Source organism: Pipistrellus kuhlii, unplaced genomic scaffold (genome assembly GCF_014108245.1).
Source record: "Pipistrellus kuhlii isolate mPipKuh1 unplaced genomic scaffold, mPipKuh1.p scaffold_m20_p_32, whole genome shotgun sequence".
Taxonomy (NCBI): domain Eukaryota; kingdom Metazoa; phylum Chordata; class Mammalia; order Chiroptera; family Vespertilionidae; genus Pipistrellus; species Pipistrellus kuhlii.
The window spans coordinates 1,366,653-1,378,814 of record NW_023425532.1 but is presented as its reverse complement, the minus strand read 5'-3'; the positions used below and the strand labels follow the sequence as shown (position 1 = coordinate 1,378,814).

The window sequence follows — 12,162 nt, the reverse complement described above, 5'->3', positions numbered from 1 at the left end:
GTCAACACAAACCAGACAAACTGTGAATTCTACAGTATCAAGAATTTACTCATTTATTCAATGACAATCATGTCATCATCTTGAGGAACATCATCATAACAACCCAATTCCTGAGTTTCCTGGTGAATTTCTTTTTCTTTTTTCTTTTTTTAAAAATATATATTTTATTGATTTTGTACAGATAGGAAGGGAGAGAGAGAGTTAGAAACATCGATGAGAGAGAGTCATCAATCAGCTGCCTCTTGCACACCCCCTACTGGGGATATGCCCGCAACCAAGGTACATGCCCTTGACCAAAATCGAACCCGGGACCCGTCAGTCCCCAAGCAGACGCTCTATCCATTGAGCCAAACCGGTTTTGGCTCCTGGTGAATTTCTTGTGACTCCATTTCTTTCAGAATCAGTGGACCAAATCTCTCATGTTTAGCCTCGGGAGGCCTTATTTTGGGGGGATACCTTATTTTTCACTCAGAAGGAAACCTGTAAGTAGGTCTTATTTTCGGGGAAACACGGTATTAGACTGTGGGGCCTTTGGGAGGTGATTAGATGAAGTGATGAGGGTGGGGTCCTCATGATGGGATTAGTGCCCTGATAAGAAGAGACCAGAAAACTTGCTCTTTCTCTCGTCATGTGAGGACATGGCAAGAAGGTGGCCATCTACAAACCAGGTAGAGAGCCAACACCAGACACTGACCATACTGACAACCTGGTCTTGGACTTCAGGCCTCCAAAATTGTAAGAAAATAGATTGTTTTTTAAGCCAGCCAGACCATAGTACTTGGTAATGTTGGCCTGATCAAGGACACACCTTAAGCTTTTGCTTTCAAGATCCTGAGCTTTATGTCAGAGTCCTTGTACTTGCACCGCCTACCTCTCTCACCACTAGCAGTCCTCAGCCTGTGGCCCTCCCCTTCCTGCCCCTTGATCTCCAGGCGCTGAGCCAGAGGGTTGTCTGGAGGTCCCTGGGCAAGGACACTTAGCCTGCCATGCTGTGCCGCCTGCCCTCCAGGCTGCCAGCCAGGATGTGGGGCAGGACTTCGGAGAAGCAGGTGAATGGGACGGTCCTTGGGGTCCTAGGGCACAGGTGTTGTCACCAAGGTTGGGGACCTTCCAGGCCAGACCTGGTAACCTGCTTCCCTTCCATGTGGTCTATCCTGGTGTGGGGGCACACTTTCCCCTCTTCCTCTCTCTCTCTTCCTCTTTCAAAGGCAAGCAGATGGCAGCAGAGGGACACGGAAGGTCCTGCTCTGACACATGGTCAGTGATCCACATGTGTGCAGGAATGGGCTAGGGGCCAGCTGCAGAGCAGCTCCCTTGGGGTGGCTCAGGGGAGCTAGTTCAGCGAGGACATTAGGATGGGCCAGTGTAGGGAGGGGCCAGGAAACCCCACTGACCTTGAAGTCTGCCATAAGAATTCCAGGGGCCTCTGACACCTGGAAGAGGACTTTGTAGAAAGCCTTTCCTGTGAAGGAGGCAGGGGGGAGGGCATCATGGTCTGAGCACTCTATTATCCATGTAGAGTTATTGTGAGGAATAAAAAAATGTATTTTATGGAGTGCTTAGAACAGGCACATTAAGCCTTTTCTGATTGCTATTTCCTGATGACCTGGCCCTTGCCTTTCCCTCCTGCTTATGCCTCATTCACCCTTGGCTTCTAAGCCACAGTGGCCTTCCTCCTGTTCCTTAAGGGGGTCAGCCAGCTCATCCTTGAATTTATGAAGATAGAGTTTCCCATTTGCAAACCAAGATCTGGGGACTGACTCTACCCTGGCAGGGCATTAAAAAACGGGAGGGTCCCTGGCAGGTGCTCAGCTGGTTAGAGAGTCGTCCAGATATGCAAGGTTGTGGGTTTGATTTCCAGTCTGGGCACATACAAGAATCAACCAATGAATGCATAAGTAAGTGGAACAACAAATCGATCTCTCTCTCCCCTCCTTCCTCTCTCTCTAAAATCAATCAATAAAAGTTTGTTTAAAACAGAGGCAGTAAAAAAGAAAGAAAGAAAAATAAGAGGAATAGGTTGAGTAGATTTCCAAAGACTATCAAAACTGGGAATGTGCCCTGGCCAGTGTGGCTCAGGAGACTGACCGTCATCCTGTGCACTGAAAAGCAACGGGTTCAATTCCCAGTCGGGGTACATACCCATGGTCAGAGTGTGCATGCTCGGGTGAGTATGGGAGGCAACCTATCAATGTTTCTCTCTCACATTGGTGTTTCTTTCTCTCCCTCTCCCTTCTCTTTCTTAAAAAAAAAAAAAAAAAAAAAAAAAAGTCAGTAAATTTTTCCCCCAAAAAAAATTGGGGATGCGGCTAAGCAGTGCTTAAGGAAAGCTTTAAATGTATAGATAAAAAAAAAAAGAAAGAAAGAAAGAAAGAAAAAAAGAAAGAAAAATGTACCTAAAATGGTTATAAGAAAATGAATGAATAAATAAATAAATAAATAAATAAATAAATGTATAGATCAGAAAAGTTGGATCTTTGAATAGTTAACAAAATGTTAGTAATTTCTGTTTTCTCTCAAGCAATTAAGAGGAAAAAATATGAATTACCAATATCAGGAATGAAAAGAGAGTATTATTACAGATACTACAGATGCTAAAAGGTAAATAAGAGCTCTGGCTTGTGTTGCTCAGTGGTTGGAGTATCAGCACATGCACCGAAGGCTCGCAGGTTCAACTCCTGGTCAAGGACACATATGTGGGTTCAGGTTCAATCCCCAGCCTTGGTCGAGGCACACTAAGGAGACAACCAATCAACGTGTCTCTCTCACATCAATTTTTCTCTCTCTTTCCCTCTCCTTCCCTCCCTCCTTTCCACTCTAAATATCAATGGGAAAAATATCATCAGGTAGGATTGACAACATGTTAGTCATTTTACTTGCTTCTGTGTCGCTGTGTATCCTTGACATTCTGTATCCTTGAAAACAGCAGAACTTGGCAACTTTCTTGATGGCTCCTCCACTCATGAAAATAGAACACACAGTATTTTTTAAAGCTGGGCTCAGTGAAATCACTTGTTTAAAAATGTCAGAATTTGAATGGAATTGAACATTGTGGAATGGAACAGAATAAAATAACACATGTGGAATGGAATGAAATGGGAAGGAGAAAAGGGAAAGGAAGGAAAGGGAAGTCAGACTTTGTACTAGGCACTGGGCCTAATTGTTGTAGTTATCCACTAACTGAATACTATTGAACATCTGCTAGTTGTTTGAGACACAGTGAGGAACAAAACAGAGGAAAATCCCTATCCTTATGAAGCTTATATTCTAACTAGGGGCTCAGTGCATGACATTCGTGCACTGGGGGGAGGGGGTCCCTCAGCCCCGCCTGCACCCTCTTGCAGTCAGGGAACCCTCAGGGGATGTCTGACAAGGGGTCCTTAGTGCTGCCCCAGAGAGTCTCCTGCCACCACCACTGTGCTCACAGCCATGAGCCCAGCTTCTGGCTGAGAGGCGCTCCCCCTGTGAGAGTGCAGTGACCACCAGGGGGCAGTTCCTCCACTGAGCACATGCCCCCTGGTGGTCAGTGTGCATCATAGCGACCAGTTGTTCCACCATTAGGTCTACCTGGTATTTGCATATTAGGCTTTTATTATGTAGATCAAGAAGACAGATATTATCATGGGCAAAATGTCCTGAAACCAAAGGTACAAGGACGGCCCTTATGAGGAACAGGCTAAAGGGCAGTGTGGCTTGGGGTTCAAGAACAATATATGAGGCTTATGGAGATTGGAGGACATTAACTCTATTGGCACTTGCTGCCTGCAGGAATTGTTCTAAGCCCTTAAATATACAACTCTTCTTTAAAATGTTTACAACAGTCTTTTAAGATATGTATAAAACCATGCCCATTTTACAGAAGGGGAAACTAAGGCATAGAGAGATTAATTAAATGTCTGGCTCTAGAGTCTATTCTTTTAACCACTATGCTCTGCTACCTATGGCGCCAGACCGCAGGCACCTTCCAATCCTGTAGCAGATGTAAGGTAAATATACAAATTACTGAAGAATGCAAATCAAGAAAAAGATCTGGTGGGAGATGTGCAGAGGACAGGAAGTTGGGGGAAGGAGGTATGCCCTCCTACTGGGTGTCAAGGTAGATTTATAAATACACCTCTGCCAGAAACATTTATTTTATCTGAAATGTTCCCTTATTTTGTCCTTGATGATCATAGCTGTGGAGTATGGAAAGATGGCAGGGTGTGTGTGTGTGTGTGTGTGTGTGTGTGTGTGCGTGTGTGTGTGTGTGTGTGAAACTGACCAATGGAGTGCTTGTGCTCATAACATTGGGCCGCCTCTGGGTCTTGTCATTTCTTGAAAAAGAGATGAATTCCAGTTTGGGGAAAGCAAGAGAGGGTTTGATCTTGGTCTCCACTCCCCTCATCTTTACCTCTCTCCCTCTGGAAGAAAAAAGAGAATAAAGCAGTGGAGAGTAGTCATGGCAGATACATGGGCTCTTGTGAAGCCACACATGGGCAATAAGACTACTAAAGTTTCCTCTCAGGACTTTCCCCTTGAAATAGGGGTGAGGAGGAAGTATAATCATTGGGGAGGTGAGTGGAGGTGAGTGGACAAAGAAATAGGAACTGGGTGTGACCAGCATCAATATGATCTCTTCTGATTTTTTTTAGTCATGGAGGCACAGCAATCAGACCCCTTCCCCATGTCTTATCCATAGACTTGACCACATCGTGATGACAGTAAAGAGTATCAAAGACACCACCACGTTTTATTCCAAAATTCTGGGCATGGAGATCATAACATTCAAGGTAATTATTATTTTTTAAAATATATTTTTATTGATTTCAGAGAAGAAGGGAGAGGGAAAGAGAGAGAGAGAAAAATATCAATGATAGAATCATCGATTGGCTGCCTCCTGCATGTCCCCTACTGGGGATTGAGCCTGCAACCTGGGCATGTGCCCCTGCCTGAATTCAAACCCGGGATCCTTTAGTCCACAGACCAGCGTTCTATCCGCTGAACCAAATCAGTTAGGACTCAAGGTAATTATTTACACAAATGCCAAATTTTAGGTGGAGTAAGAGTTGATGATAATACTTTAAAAATTAACTTTAAAAAACTCACAACAAATCTGTGAGGAAAATTTAAAGGATAAGTGAAGGAGATTCCAAATTCTGAATAGAGGAACTTCCATGGAGAATGAAGAGATGGAGGGGAGAAAATTACCATAGAAATAATTCAAGAGAATTTCCAGTCCTTGCATGGAAAGGGTTAACTGAATATCCAGTACATTGATACTTAGATGTGCTTATGAAATTATAGAACATCAAAGTGAAAATGAAAATCCTAGGAAATTTCAGAGAGGTTAAAAAGAAAAGCAGTTCAACTGCAAAGGAAAAAGAAATATGCAGATGTCAGATTTCCTAAAATTCGCATCAGAGACTAGAAGACAATACAAGATTTTTAGAGAAAATTTTCAACCTAGAATTCTATGTTTAACTAAACTATTAATCAAGATGAGGGTAGAATAAATCATTCTTAGACATAAAAGAACTTGGAAATTTTGCCCACTTACTTTGAAAATTGAAATTATGCTACATCAAAATGAGTGATTAAGCCAGGAGTAAGAAAGATATCAAAGCCAGGATACAGTGCATTCCAAAGAGAAAATTCCAGATGTGAAGAAAGCACGGGACTTGGTTGGAAAGTCTGCTAGGAGGATTCTCTGAAAGGTCAGAGGCCTCTAGGCACAGATCCTGCTTTGACTTTTCCAAACAACTCTGAGCCCCCGGGTATTTTACTGGAATGTTTAGACTTCAAAACATCCTTGCCTAAAGAACACTACAGACGCATGTGTATTCTCAAGGATGCTTGCCCTGCTGATAGTATCTAGAGCAGTGGTTCTCAACCTTTCTAATGCTGCAAGCCTTTAATGGTCTTAGGCTCTATGGCAGTGGTTCTCAACCTGTGGGCTAGCAGGGTCGCCTAAGACAATGGGAAAACACAGATATTTACATTATGATTCATAACAGTAGAAAAATTACAGTTATGAAGTAGCAACAAAAATAATTTTATTGTTGGGGGTCACCACAACATGAAGAACTGTATTAAATGGTCACAGCATTAGAAAGGTTGAGAACCACTGATCTAGAGGTTAATTTTAGTTCAAGCTATTGCTCCAATAAAAGCCTAAGGAGGCAGGGGACTAGGACTGTCTGGTTCCTTTAGCCAGGCAGTCCCTTAGTCCTCTCTTTCACAGAAACGTGTCAGAGTAATCATTAATCCATTGCTCAGGGTCTGCTGGTCAGCCCCATCACCCATAAAGATACCTAGAAAATAATCAGTCCAATCTGAAACAGGAGAAAGTTCCCAAGAAAGAGAGCTCCCAGGAAAACAGGAGGATTCCAGAGGTTGAATACTTGAGCATTCTAAATAATTGCAAAAGTGGTAAATGCAGAGAAAGCAAAAAATATTATCTCTTAAATTGAAAGAGCCCATATAATGGCAAAAAGAATAAAACATTCAAACTTAACATGAAATACAATACTATGCATCAAAATAGAATTATGCAAAACAGACTATCAAGATGGACAGTTCTAAAACAGGATCAGGTCTACAGCATGGTACCACTTATATGCACATAGAACAATAATACAGCTTTAACAATAATTAAAACCAAACATCAAACACATTATAATGGTTGACTAAGAGAATGGAGATAAAAAAAATTAAGTGCATAAAGAAAACTACAGAGGGGCCTTGTGTGGGCCAATAGTAATAATGAAGCATATGATGCCTCAACTTTCTATACATGGACACAGAGGAATACAATTTCTAGGATACATCTAGGATCAAACCAAGTCCTAAAAGCTGCAAGAGTGTAGGGTGGATGTATCATCTACAAAAGAATGAAAAACAGATTAATATCAGACTTCTTATTAGCAATACCAGATTCAGGAAGAAAACAAAGCCACCTATTTAAGAGGCTATTGGAAAATAACTTGCAACCTTGAATTCTATACTCAACCAGACTATCATTCAAATGTAAAAGTGAAATAAAGTCATTTTCTGATAGAGTAGATATGGTATCAATCATCCTATATAATAAAAGGGTAATATGGAAATCGAACGAATAGCGGAAAGACTCGTCACTATGATACTCACTGACCACCAGGGGGCAGATGCTCAATGCAGGAGCTGCCCCCTGGTGGTCAGTATACTTCCACACAGAAGCCAGGCTGAGGGCTGGTGAGCGCAGCAGCAGTGGCAGGAGCCTCTCCCACCTCCACAGCAGCGCTAAGGATGTCCGACTGCTAGCTTAGACCCCGCGGCAGACCTAAACTGTCAGTTGGACATTCCCCAAGGGCTTCTGGACATCAAAAAGGTGCAGGCCAGGCCGAGGGATCCTCCTGCCGCAAGTGCACAAATGTCATGCACCGGAGCCTCTAGTGGTGATATAAAATAAAATAAAAAATAAAAACACATTAAAATGATATAAGAAATGGGAGAGGTTGCCCTGGTTGGTATTGCTCAGTGATTACAGTGTCAGTCCATGCACCGAAGGGTCACAGGTTTGATTCCTGGTCCAGGGCATGTACCTGGGTTGCAGGTTCAATCCCTTGCCCCAGTTGTGGCACATGTAGAAAGCCACCAATTGATGTCTCTCTCACATTGATGTTTCTTTTTCTCCTCTTCCCTTCCTCCCTTCTACTTTCTATAAAAATCAATGGAAAAAATATCCTCAGGTGAGGATTAACAAAAACAAAAGAAAAAAGAATGACAGAGGTTGAAAGGCACAGGAGAGGGAGGAGACATGAAGAAAAGAATATTAGGCTCAATGGGATACTAGCTGTAGTTCATCTATCAAAACACACAGGTACAAATGGGTTATTTAAAAATTATCAAGGAACCAACCGTCAAACCTGAGGGAAGGCAGGGAAGGGTGGGAGAGGGGCTAAGTGATCAACCAAAGGACTTGTATGAATGCAGATACGCATAACCAATGGACACAGACAGTAAGGGGACAAGGGCATGTGCTGGGGAGCAGGAGCGCTGGGGAGAGGTCAATGGGGGAAAGGAGACATATATAATACTTTCTTTTTAAAAAAATATATTTTATTGATTTTGTACAGAGAGGAAGGGAGAGAGACAGTTAGAAACATCAATGAGAGAGAGTCACCAATCAGCTGCCTCCCGCACCCCCCCCACTGGATATATGCCCACAACCAAGATACATGCCCTTGACCGTAATCGAACCCGGGACCCTTCAGTCCCCAAGCCGACGCTCTATCCATTGAGCCAAACCGGCTTCAGCATCATATATAATACTTTCAACAATAAATAACTTAAATTTAAAAAATAAAAAATAAATTATCAAGGAAACAAAATTATAGAATTCTACTGGGAGGGGTAGAAATGTGGATGAGCTAAATTCTCACGTATCACAGGGAGAGGACAGAGATGTCTAAAGTTGTTAAATCAAGAAATAGGGACACATCAGTTAGGGACTGTGTCTAGAGGCACATAGGAGAAAACCCAACTAGCAGTGGGTAAAGAAGGCAGAATTTTCTTTTTCTCTCATTTAACAACCACTGGACAGGCAGGGCTTGGGCAGGGCTTGGGCCTTGGCTGGGAAGGAGGAGGAAGTGAATGGGCAAAAAGTCCCAGCTCTCTGAGGCTGGGAGGTGCCCAGAAGCCCCACATACAACCTCTGCTGATCTAATTTGGGTTGTGTTTATAAGAAAAAAGGGAAAATTTATATTAAGTTGACAAACCGCTGTTTCTGTGATGGATAGTATAAACACATTTGGAGATAAGGAAATAATTTCCAGAAGAAATAAACACCCACATACACACGTTAAAAGCCTGGATTTGAGGAAACCTCATGCCTGAAGTTTGAGTAAGACCTCCCTGGGTCCTGCTTCTGTTTTCACTGTAGGGAATGAGACTGGGGTGGGGCACAGGGTTATTGTTGTTTTCATTAAATAGCCCTTTTCTACATTTAAAAAATATATTTATTGATTTCAGAGAAGAAAAGAGAGAGAGAGAGAGAGAGAGAGAGAGAGAGAGAGAGAGAGAGAGAGAGAGAGAAACATTAATAATGAGAGAAAATCATCAGTTAACACTAGGAATCGAACTGTGACCCCCTAATTCATAGATAGATGCTCAACCACTGAGCCATGCCAGCTGGGCCCTGTTCTTTATTTTTTAAACGTGTTGGGGTAGGTAACAGGGCTTTGTCTCACTCACTCACCTTGGTGGTGTAACTCTAGGTTGTTTTCTCTCCCCCGAAAGGGAGACAGGAAAGCACTGTGCTTTGGAGACCAGAAATTTAACCTTCACGAAGTGGGAAAAGAATTTGAACCCAAAGCTGCTCACCCAGTTCCTGGCTCTCTGGACATATGTCTGATCACAGAGGTACCTTTGAGTGAAATGGTCCAGCACCTCAAGGTGAGTCGGACTTCCATTCTTTTCGAGAAAGCTGCTGCACATGCGCTGAGAACAGAAGCATGACCCAGCGAGGTCCTTCCTCAAACTTCAGGCAGAACATGTTTCCTTGGATCCAGATAATGCCTGCACACAATTGTTCACTCATTATTTTTACTGACATCTTTTTTTCCACATAAACAAATGCATTTTAAAAGAAAACATTACCCTTGTAAAAAAATTATACCTAAATTATCTTTCTATAAATACATTTATGTAAAAAGAAAATGTTCAACCAAATCAATGAAAAACTCATTATATCTTGGCACAAAAGGAACTGTAAAAACAAATAGTTATGAAAGCATCACAATGTCATTCCATTCTATCTATTTCCATACCCTGACATTCCAAATGGAGATTTCGCAAGTGGCTGAGGAGTTGCTAAGGACTTGTTAGTATCCAGCGGAGTCTTTCTTCTTGCTAGAATCAAAAGGACTGAAGAAAGAATTATTTGTAACTTGCTATTATTTAATGTTGGTGTTCCTGTACCACTTACAATTATTTCATGTAAAGGGGGCATTGGTTCTCCTGTTGGGAAAACAGATCAAGGTCTTAAATGTATTCTGTGCAAATATACTGGACTCCTTTTTTGGAAAATATCAGTGAAATAGTTTTGTTTGAAAGTAAAGTAGAGAAAGCGTAGGGGAAAGAGTATGAACTTTGGCCTAGACTGCCTGGATTTAAATTCTGACTGTACCACTTACTAAATAATACTAGACATTATTTATCATCATCCCCATTTCACGGACGAGGAAACAGGTACAAAGCATTTATCTGCTGAAGGCCAGAGAGCTGGAATGTGGCTGGAGCAGAGGGAGGGAGAGGAGAATGGTAGATGAGTCAGAAAGATACAGGGGTCTTCTAGGCCACTATAAAGAATTAATTAAGTTTTGGTCTCACACATGGAATGGAATGAATGACTTTTTGTCTTTTCTTCCTACTTCAGGCTTGTGATGTCCCTATTGAGGAGGGTCCAGTCCCCAGAACGGGGGCAAAAGGGCCCATTATGTCCATCTACTTCCGAGACCCTGACGGAAACCTGATTGAGGTGTCCAACTATATTTCCCCATGACTGAAGCTCGCCCTCCGCCACTTTGTTCCCTGAAGTGCTGCCCATTTTCTTCCCCAAGACCCTCACCGGACCCAGAGGCCTCCAAGAACTGATGACAGGCGCTTCACACATCCTGCTGGGGGGACCCGAGATGGGTTTGGGACCAAACCTACATGACTCCATGTTCTCCTGCCAAGCTGCCCCAATAAATTAATAACCTCTCAATTAATATAAGCTCTTTGTTATTATGGTCTCGGCCTTACATACGGGTGTTTGTCTAGCGCATGACATCTCTGACAATCAAATCCAGGGTCAGGCCCTTGGGGTTCAAGGTCTCCGACAGATTTCTCCTTGCCCGTGAACCCAACTTTTTTTATCCTATTAGACTCATCTCACTCCTTCCAGGTGATGCCTGATGTTTCCACCTCAGAAGCCTCACTGAACCCCAAGATCTCTATGATGGGACCTTCAAGGAGCATCCCAGATACTACCGCCTCTTGGTGTGCCTTATCTGATCTCACCCCCAGGGGATGTGAAACTTTCTATCTTTGGATCTAGCAAGTCCGAACTCACCTCAGTTGAGGCTCAGCTCCTGGCATGTACTGAGCACCTCTGTGCTTGGCCCTGTTCCAGGCTTGGAGAGACAGCACTGAACAGCAGAGGTAAGCAAACCTTTGTTTGTAGAGCTTCCATTCTAGTGGGAGAAAGACAAAATAAATAAAATTAAGCAAGGAAAATACTAAGTATGCTATAGGATGATAAATACCTTGGAGGGAAAGAAAACATGAAAAGGGGACCTCAGATAAACATCACTGTGGCAGTTTCCAATGGGGAATCTCACTAAGAAGGAGACATTTGAGCACAGCCCGCAGAGATGGGGGGAAGCTGCATGATGGCTGGAAGAAGAGCATGCCAGGCAGAGAAGAGAGCCAGTGCAAAGGCCCTAAAGCATGACGGTGTCCGGTGTGTGTGAGGGTAACAGGAGGAGACTAGTGAGGAGGAAGAGGGAGCCACGAGTGACAGACTGGATGAGTTCCCCAAGAGAGAAAATGTCAACTAGAGAAGAGGTCTAGAGACATTTAGAGTTCAGAACCAAGGGGAAGAACCAGCACATGAGGTAGGCATAGACCAGTGTTTCCCAAAGTGTGGTATGCGTACCCCCAGGGGTACGGGAAGAGTTTGGTGGGGGTACGCATTGCACCGGAGTTTGGGGGGGATATGCACTGCACCGTGTTTAGCTGCGCCTAATTCTATGTTCTCATTAGTACGAGGGGTATTCAGCGTTACGAAAATTATAGAAGGGGTACACATATGTAAAAAGTTTGGGAAACAATGGCATAGAGGGAAGGGAAGAGTATGGCTTCTTGAATGAATGAGTGATGGATGAAGGAGCATGTATGAGAGTCTGTTTGAGGTGAGGGAGCTCCTAGTCTTGTGGACTCTGGTCTCTAAACAGTCCCCACCCTCAGGGAGCCCCAAAAATGCTAGGAAGAGAGGATGTGTAAGGATGTGTGCTTCTGCACATGAAAGGCTTTGCCAAAAGCTGTAGCAGGTTTCCTGCCTATTTTTAAAAGACAGCGTACTTTGAATCCAGATGTTATATGCCTGGAGATAGATGATTTATGGAAGGAAGGAAGGAAAGAAGGAAGAAAGGAAGGGACTGC

At 43.1% G+C, this 12,162-nt stretch overlaps 1 protein-coding gene across 1 annotated transcript; it reads left to right on the top strand.

The window, feature by feature from the left end:
- The first annotated feature begins 890 nt into the window (after window positions 1-890).
- GLOD5 (glyoxalase domain containing 5) lies at window positions 891-10,739 on the top strand. Its single transcript, XM_036460649.2, has 4 exons — window positions 891-1,049; window positions 4,632-4,769; window positions 9,256-9,411; window positions 10,394-10,739. Exons 1-4 carry the CDS (start codon window positions 987-989, stop codon window positions 10,517-10,519), a joined length of 483 nt encoding a protein of 160 aa, XP_036316542.1. The 5' UTR covers window positions 891-986; the 3' UTR covers window positions 10,520-10,739.
- Window positions 10,740-12,162: the final 1,423 nt, after the last annotated feature.

What these genes read in the sequence shown, in the direction of transcription:
- GLOD5 (XM_036460649.2), top strand. Translation starts at nt 987, where the DNA reads ATGCTGTGCCGCCTGCCCTCCAGGCTGCCAGCCAGGATGTGGGGCAGG. An exon ending in TGGAGATCATAACATTCAAG is followed by an intron (nt 4,770 to 9,255) that starts GTAATTATTATT and finishes CTCCCCCGAAAG; the next exon opens with GGAGACAGGAAAGCACTGTG. An exon ending in AAATGGTCCAGCACCTCAAG is followed by an intron (nt 9,412 to 10,393) that starts GTGAGTCGGACT and finishes TTCCTACTTCAG; the next exon opens with GCTTGTGATGTCCCTATTGA.